At 41.5% G+C, this 8120-nt stretch overlaps 2 protein-coding genes across 3 annotated transcripts; one reads left to right on the forward strand and one right to left on the reverse strand.

The window, feature by feature from the left end:
• The first annotated feature begins 73 nt into the window (after nucleotides 1-73).
• cenps (centromere protein S) lies at nucleotides 74-3452 on the forward strand. The gene is made up of 5 exons (XM_029774569.1): nucleotides 74-367; nucleotides 498-621; nucleotides 2364-2397; nucleotides 2668-2734; nucleotides 2916-3452. Exons 1-5 carry the CDS (start codon nucleotides 281-283, stop codon nucleotides 3027-3029), a joined length of 426 nt encoding a protein of 141 aa, XP_029630429.1. The 5' UTR covers nucleotides 74-280; the 3' UTR covers nucleotides 3030-3452.
• tardbpb (TAR DNA binding protein b) lies at nucleotides 3136-7620 on the reverse strand. 2 transcript variants are annotated; one of them, XR_003881016.1, is made up of 6 exons: nucleotides 6809-7620; nucleotides 6460-6623; nucleotides 5786-5926; nucleotides 5475-5645; nucleotides 4300-5372; nucleotides 3136-3623 (listed from the first exon to the last, which is right to left on the reverse strand). XR_003881016.1 is itself a non-coding variant. In XM_029774563.1 (5 exons), exons 1-5 carry the CDS (start codon nucleotides 7047-7049, stop codon nucleotides 4869-4871), a joined length of 1221 nt encoding a protein of 406 aa, XP_029630423.1. In that variant the 5' UTR covers nucleotides 7050-7620; the 3' UTR covers nucleotides 3696-4868. The 2 variants fall into 2 exon arrangements, 1 of the variants encoding a protein (XP_029630423.1); XM_029774563.1 differs by lacking the exon at nucleotides 3136-3623 and having other exon boundaries at nucleotides 3696-5372.
• Between the last annotated feature and the right edge of the window lie 500 nt (nucleotides 7621-8120).

Here is an 8120-nt window from a genome sequence, read left to right on the forward strand (position 1 = left end):
TAAAAACCATGAATAAAGCGCTGGACCATTAATGCATTGTTTTGTAATACTCCAGCCCAGCAGGTGGTGCTGTATGTCTAGTATTGGTTCAATTGGATGACACCATCCGCCTTTCTAAGCGCGCAACTTTTTAAGTTAAGCGAAATTTGATTTATCGTAAAGATTATTCCATGCCCATTAGCTAGCTACTCAAGAAACGATTGTACATATTGTTTCGTTTTCTGTTTTAAATATCATCTGGTGAAAAAGTGTACGAGTAAACCAGTGTGGTAGGCTATGTATGCTATCCACTACTAGCTGCCTAGCTAACGTGAACTGTCGGGAGAAAATGGCAACAGCAATGGACGAGGAGGAAAGAAAACTTCAGGTGCAACTTTTACCTTTGATTTATTGATTGCATTAATTCACAATTATATATGTGTCTTGGAAGCACGTGTTGTCAGTTAGATAAAGATGGACAAAGCTAGTATTTACTCATTTTTTCACTAAACCCGTAGAGACTGAAAGCAGCAGTCCACTATACAGTGGGAAGACTGTGTCAAAACATTGGTGAGGATCATCAGAAGGAATTCAGCCGACAGGTTATAGCAGCAATAGCTGAAACGACGTTCAGGCAATGTGGTGAGTATTATAATAACAAACATCAACAAATAATGTCTGTAGGGAAGGGGAGATTGCTGTGCATGACTGGTAACAAGAGTGCCCTGATGAGTTAGTTATGAACATCTTTGTGCACGGTCTCCACCTTGGGTTTTCTCTGTCCAAGCACCAGTCAAATTCACATGTTATTCTGTCCCAGTCCAGAAACTGCCCCTACATGGGATGGATTTGATTGGTAAACATGGTAATACTGTAGCTCCAACTTGCCAAATGACAGGCTTGGTATTCTTGTCAACATATTATTTACATATTTGGGTCTTGGGGGTTTACTGTAAAATCTTGAGACTCAAAAGGATTTGTCCAAACACCCCTATGGCTTCCTTTCCTCATCGTTTCCCTAAAAGACCAAGGATAGATGGGCAGATGATCATACATACACTGACTATCAAGTCCTCTGATGGCAGCGTCATAAATATAATGAACACTTTCGGTGCATCTCAATGGTCAGCTGTAGATTGTTCCCCTTGTCTCCTTTCCTTCATCTGCACTAATGTGGCAAAAAATTGTCAGGCAGCCTAGCGGAGGTTGTGACTAGATGGAGTACAGCTAGGAACGGAAGTTACTTTTTGTTGCAGGTTAGGAGAGCATTTTAGCTAACCCTAACACTTTTCCTAACCATAACCTAATTGCCCTAACCTGCTATGTTAATACTCCTTACCTGCTACGAAAAAGTAACTTCCGGTCGTAGCTGTATACCACGTAGTCCAAATCCCTAGCAGTTAGAGCATTTGGCCAGTAACAGAAGGGTTACTGGTTCAAATACCCGAGCCGACAAGGTGAAAAATACAGCTCTGGGAAAAATTAAGCGACCACTGCAAAATAATCCGTTTCTCTGGTTTTACTGTTTATAGGTATGTGTTTGGGTAAAATTATCATTTTAGTTTTTTTCTATAAACTACTGACATTTCTCCCAAATAAAAATACTGTTATTTAGAGCATTTATTTGCGGAAAATGACAACTGGTCAAAATGACAAAAGATATCCCGTGTTGTCAGACCGAATAATGCAAAGAAAATAAGAAGAAAATTCATATTCATTTTTAAACAACACAATACTAATGTTTTAACTTAGGTAGAGTTCAGAAATCAATATTTGGTGAAAATCAGGGTTATTCCAATCACAGCTTTCATGCATCTTGGCATGCTCTCCACCAGTCTTTCACATTGATGTTGGGTGACTTTATGCCACTCCTGGCACAAAAATTCAAGCAGCTTGGCTTTGTTTGATGGCTTGTGACCATCCATCTTCCTCCTGATCACATTCCAGAGGTTTTCAATGGGGTTCAGGTCTGGAGATTGGGCTGGCCATGACAGGGTCTTGATCTGGTAGTCCTCCATCCACACCTTGATTGACCTGGCTGTGTGGCATGGAGCATTGTCCTGCTGGGAAAAACCAATCCTCAGAGTTGGGGAACATTGTCAGAGCAGAAGGAATAAAGTTTTCTTCCAGGACAACCTTGTACGTGGCTTGATTAATGCGTTCTTCACAAAGACAAATCTGCCCGATTCCAGCCTTGCTGAAGCACCCCCAGATCATCACCGATTCTCCACCAAGTTTCAAAGTGGGTGCGAGTCCTACAAGCCAGTGTCTCGCACCCACTGTGAAATTTGGTGGAGGATCGGTGATGATCTGGGGGCCACTTTACACTGAGATTATTCTGCTTGTATGTTTCAGATGATTGACAGCATTTCTTTTTTTCCTAGATATTTTTGCAAAGGACTTGGAGGCCTTTGCAAGGTAAAAGGTCTTCATACAGCTTGCATTGATGTTATGAAATCTGTGTTTATTCAGACTGACAATCCTGCTGTTACAAATGAATGATTTCCAGCCCCATTTATGCAATGTTCAGTTAGGTGGGGCAGGGGGTGATTGGCATCAAATGCTCTGCAGGGTCCGTTGTAAACAGAATAAAAGGTTCCTTCAGCAAGTATAAGGCAAGACCATGAAGTTCAATAATTTGCTTGTTTCATAATCAGATTAACATGTGTTGCGGGGGTTCAATTGTAGGCATGCCAAAAGAAACACAGTATCTGTAGAGGATGTGAAGCTTACAGCTCGTCGAAGTACAGCACTGGTGGGTATTGGCTAATTTAACATCACAGGATTGATGAACAGTCAGTTCTTGAAGCTTTATTATTGTATCATTTTATGGTACCAGTCATATTTGGACCCTTATAGGGAGTTGTTTTCCACAGCAACATAGGAGACAATACCATTGCAAATACCTATGTTTGAAATAAAACTCTCTTTTCTAGTCTAACTTCATACAAAGGAAGAGTGAAGAGATTGGCAGCGCCAACCAGGAGCAGAGAGACACAAGGAAGAAGATTGCTGGGAAGAGGAAGAATAAGGATACAGAGATGGTGTAGGGAGGAAAAACATGCTACCCTATTACTAAGTGTTTTGGGTTTGATTATACAGACAGTTAATAGCATGTGTACTTTTACTAATATGGCATCAACTGCTCGACCAAACTTGCAGAAAATATTTATTGATTACAATTCCAAGTGGTACAGCAATATTATCTTCATTGGCTGAAATGTAAGCACTGTTCCAATGTCTTCTCCAAAAGTATTTACAGATCTACACATTAACATCAGTTCAATACAATTTGAAGGACAACAGGTGTTCCCATTCACCATTGTGCTGTAATATCCTTAATGTACACTATTTGAGTGTACACATCTGAAATACCATAACCTGTTCATTGTCTTGTCCCAAAGATTAGATCTACACAATGCCGCAATGTGTTATTTTAAAATATAAAGCCAAATAAACAATACTTGTCATCAGGTCTGATTAGAAGTGTATCCAAACTTACTACCCAATTCTGACTCCTTTTAGGTTACCATAAATATAAGAGACCCTTTTTCAAGCCTGTGAGGACTTCGGTCTTCATCCTTCAGGACACTGACTCCAGTCCGGGTTCAGATGGAAACCTCGGTCAGCAGTGTCCAAGGTCCCTAGATATGTGAATTAAATTAGATTTTGACAACTCAAATGTCACAAAAGTACCCAGTATTCATATAAGCATATCTATTCAAACAAAGTTTTATTAGAGAACTCTTATTTGACATGTCTAAAACACCTTTGAAACACACTGAATCACACTGGGAAATATGACAACCACACCACTCCATGCTCTCACACCAACACTCACGTCCCCAGTGTCCTCGGCAGGTGTCATCCACATCAAGTTCACACTTACAGAGCATCAATAACAAGGAAAGAAACCACACACACCATACAGCATTCAGGTCAGGTAGGTTATATAAGCAAGACAAATATTCAGCACAACATTCCACACTACATTTGTGTACTACTTCTGCACTTGATCAATAAGGGTAGGAAAAATTGCTACAATAAAAAGAGATCTTGAAGTACTACTAAATGAAAGTCCATTTTAGGGGGAAGGAGCTTGTAGCATCTGCAGCTTCCATTCACTCTCACAAAAGCAGTCAAATTGGGCTCTTTCATCGCACAACCAGTCCGTTTCACGCTTTCTTTTTCTCTCTCCGTTCGCTCACTCATCGATTCACTCTTCGCCACAAGCCATCCTCAGTCGCACTCATGAGTTCTTAAAATGTCAGCTGCGCAGTTCTTTCCATTAAAAAGTGGATAAAAAAATGAAACACCCACCGTCTCTTAGAACATGCGGAGTGAAGCCGTTGTTTGATGGCAAAGCTTTTACAGATGGGAAGAGGGAGAGTGATACTGACATCACCCAAAGAATGCTGCCAAAGAGGAGCTTCTTCCCGGGAAAATGGAAGAGAAGTGAACTGCAGAAGAGATTGTAGTGAAGATTTTTCCATTGAACTTGACTGCAAATAAAGTTGCACTTAAACATTTCAGTTTCAACCAGATTCTTTCCAATGCAAGATTGTTGTCAAATATATGGATGGATAGTGAACCATAGTGATTTCTCATGCATTTTCAGAAACATCACAACTCACAATACATGCCTTTAAGAATCCAGTTGAAAATAGGTCAGGACAAACTTAAATCAATTTGACATCAAAAGTAGCACTTAAGCTGAACACCCTGGTAAATAATAATTCACCTCAAACACTTTCTAAATTAAATCTTGAGCATTTCTTCCAAATTTACAAAACATTTTTTGACAAAAGCGTTTAGCTATCAGATACGCGTAACACCAGAAATAGATTTGGAAAAAGACATCTCACAATACTTACCATACAAACTATTACTTACATACCCCACCCTGAAGACTTGGACTCCATACTGGAGCCAAATCCTCCTGAGCTAAACCCACTACCACTGGTTGTTGAATTAGAACCGGTACCCCAACCTAGACTGGCTGAGCTGGTGCCGTAGTTACTGTTGCCTGTGCTGTAGGCTTGGCTCTGATCCCTGGCGGAGCTAGTCTGCCCAGTAGAGGTGGTGCCTGAGGTGGCAGTCTGCCCTTGTTGACTAGCCAACATACCCATCATTCCCCAACTGCTCTGCAGGGCAGCTTGAGCAGCAGCCATCATGGCAGGGTTCAGACTAAAGTTGCCAAAATTAGCCATATTACTCCCGGCGCTGCTCCCTAACCCTGTGCGGTTACTACCAAAGCCCTGAGCCCCAAACCCATTTCCAAACCGCCCTGCTCGCTCCATCATCTGCCTACTGCCGTGCTTTGGCTCAGCGTTTGAGATGTGCACGCTGACCCCCTTAATAATCAGGTCCTCTCCACATAGGGAACTGGCAACCTGGAGAAAAAAACACAAAAAAAACATGCCAGTCTGACATTAAAGGGGTAATTCAGCAGATGGCAAAAAAAACAATGCCTTTCAATTTGCAGTGGCACCAACCTGGTCATCGGCAAAGCTGACGAAGGCAAAGGCACGAAAGGGCTTGGGGATGAAGACATCAGTGACCTCGCCATACTGCATGAAGAACTGGCGCAGCTCATCAGCGGAAATGTCTTCAGTACAACGGCCTACAAACACTTTCCTGCTTCTCATGGGCTCATCTGGACCTTGCTGTTTTACAAAAGGTAGAAAAAAGTCTCGCACATTAACAATATGGCATTAGGGGGAGGTGGTGGGACAGTGTGGTCTGAAATAAGTGCTCGTCATTAATGATCCATGTTATTACATGCCATACAGATACAAACACCTACCTTGGAGTTGGGGAGTTTGCAGTCACACCATCTTCCATCAATCATGTGGCGTTGAGAGATCACTTTATCTTGAGTTTCATACTCAGTAAACCTCACAAAGCCAAATCCCTTTGAGTTTCCAGTCTTCACATCTCGTTTCACCTATAAGTAGGAGCATGGTGTTAAAACCTACATTTCCCCTTTAAACATTTTGGGTTAATCTGCAGTTGCTACATTCATTTTGGGACATAAATGCTATGTACCCATTGATTCATTTAGAATATAACTTAGAAATGCCTCATGAGCTTAGTTAAATTTACATACCGCATCACAACCCAAAATAAGCTTTACTCCAATGTTTGTTAACAAAGTAAGAGAAACACTATACCATCAAAACATAGTTAAAACTATCATGTTGATATTATGGATGGTCAGTCCTTGCATCCATAGCTCAGTCTATGAATTTGAGATTGGTTGTGTTTCTCCAGATCCAACCCTTAGTAAAACGGTGGTGGAGAGAACGCTTTGGCATTGTTTAAACTGCTCACTGCCGCTTTAAAATGTCTCAAATGTTAGTTTAGTAGGAACCACAGATATAGCAAGGCCTTGCACATTAGAGCTGTGTAAAAGGAAAAAAATGGATCCAAGGCACTCAAGTGATCGGCATGAATGAAATTGCTAAACTGAGACTTTACCTGTACCATGATGACTTCCCCAAAGGTGCTGAAGTAATCTTTCAGGTCCTGTTCAGATGTCTTCCATGGCAACCCCAGTACAATCAGGTCTGAAGTCTTCATGTCACCCCTCTTCATCTTTACAGCTGAGGAGGCATCAATCTCGTCCATTTTCCTTTTGTTGTCTGAAAGTGTGGTACAGATCATTCAATCGCTGTTGGAACACTTGACAGACATTTGCCTAGCTAGAAACTCATTCCATGTGATGCATATAGTTAGGGAACAGTTGACGCTTGAATAATTTATTATAATGCATTTGTCCACCAGTTGGTGGCTAATAAAATAACACGTAAAAAGTCAGTCACCATACCTTTGGGATAATTGACGACATAGGCCAAATTGCCCCAGCCGTTTTCAGGTGCATGAAGAATCCCTTCCACCAAACGGACCCCTCGCATGCACTGCGAAACTGGACTCCTGAATCGTAGGCCGCAGGCCCCTGGAAACTGAGCTGCCACAGTAGAAAGCAACACGGTGCCATCATCCTCGGATGGGATCTCCATGGGCTCCTCATTCTCCTCTTCGGCCACGCGAATGTACACCTCTGCCATTTTTACACACAACGCCTTTTCTCAGCCCAAAATACAACACTGGCAAGCTTACGTTAGATAGCCCTCTAAACACTTGGCTATGCCCGACGACACGAGCAGATTGGTACAAAACAGTCGTGGGGGGGAAAAAAACTGGTTTTGCAACAACAAAAATAGTTCAGATGTTGAAATGGACGCTGTTAATCTGATTAAACCAAATTGTATTTACACGACGTAGAGTTTCTGAGATATTCTCGCAAACGAGGCTACCACGGTCCCACTCCCAGTGTTCCTTTGTTAGGGTGGCTAGCTAACGTTAGCTTGCTGTGTCATCGACACCGGACGACGACCTCGCTATAGCAAAGTGGCTATGAATGCGCTAACGGCGTCTATCGCAGTGTTGGTCCTACAAATTGAAATGTCGTCTAAGAAAACTGAAATCGAGCAATCATATAATTAACGTGAAGTCTTAACTCCGTTTTCTTATCTAACATGCACGTATGACTGCAGATTTAAAGCAAATATTTACGCTCAAAAGCATCTGCGACAATATAAAACACCGTTGTACTTTCAGATCAAAATGGCATTATGTAAGTCATGGAGGAAGTACGTCATGTCAGGTCATCTCATTGTAAACGGAGGGAGGGTGTTGTGCATCTAAGAAATAACAGAAACGAATAATTATTAATACACCATTTTTACTGTGATCTCTTAAAACATTAGTATTTTCCCCCAAAATAATTTAACCTTGGGTAAACTGATTATACCCACCTGAGATCCATACTCGATGACTACTGTGGCGTCCCCCCTATGTAAAGATTGGATGAACCCATTTTTCCTTCATGACTTCCTGTGACCAATGAACGTTTCTTGAAGGGATACATCTTTTATCAAATTGAATTTTCGTGGCAGCAGGTTAGGAGAATTAGGAAAAGGGGTAAAGGTTAGCTATATTACCAAAAAATTATAATTGACGTCAATTTCACAAAAGCTGTATCCCATCTAGACAAGATCAGGGAACAAGCGTCACCAACATTCCGCATAGGAATTCCAGGCTGCTGTCCCTCTCTCCATGTTGTTGTTAGCCATAGC

Source organism: Salmo trutta, chromosome 14, assembly GCF_901001165.1.
Source record: "Salmo trutta chromosome 14, fSalTru1.1, whole genome shotgun sequence".
NCBI classification, from domain to species: Eukaryota; Metazoa; Chordata; class Actinopteri; order Salmoniformes; family Salmonidae; genus Salmo; species Salmo trutta.

Excerpts from the sequence above, each read along its gene's own strand:
- tardbpb (XM_029774563.1), bottom strand. The coding sequence starts at position 7,049 with ATGGCAGAGGTGTACATTCGCGTGGCCGAAGAGGAGAATGAGGAGCCC. Across the intron at positions 5,927-6,459 it reads GGGAAGTCATCATGGTACAG|GTGAAACGAGATGTGAAGAC; the intron begins GTAAAGTCTCAG and ends TCCTACTTATAG. Across the intron at positions 5,646-5,785 it reads GCAAACTCCCCAACTCCAAG|CAAGGTCCAGATGAGCCCAT; the intron begins GTAGGTGTTTGT and ends TTTGTAAAACAG.
- cenps (XM_029774569.1), top strand. The coding sequence starts at position 281 with ATGCTATCCACTACTAGCTGCCTAGCTAACGTGAACTGTCGGGAGAAA. Across the intron at positions 368-497 it reads AGGAGGAAAGAAAACTTCAG|AGACTGAAAGCAGCAGTCCA; the intron begins GTGCAACTTTTA and ends CTAAACCCGTAG. Across the intron at positions 622-2,363 it reads AACGACGTTCAGGCAATGTG|ATATTTTTGCAAAGGACTTG; the intron begins GTGAGTATTATA and ends TTTTTTTCCTAG.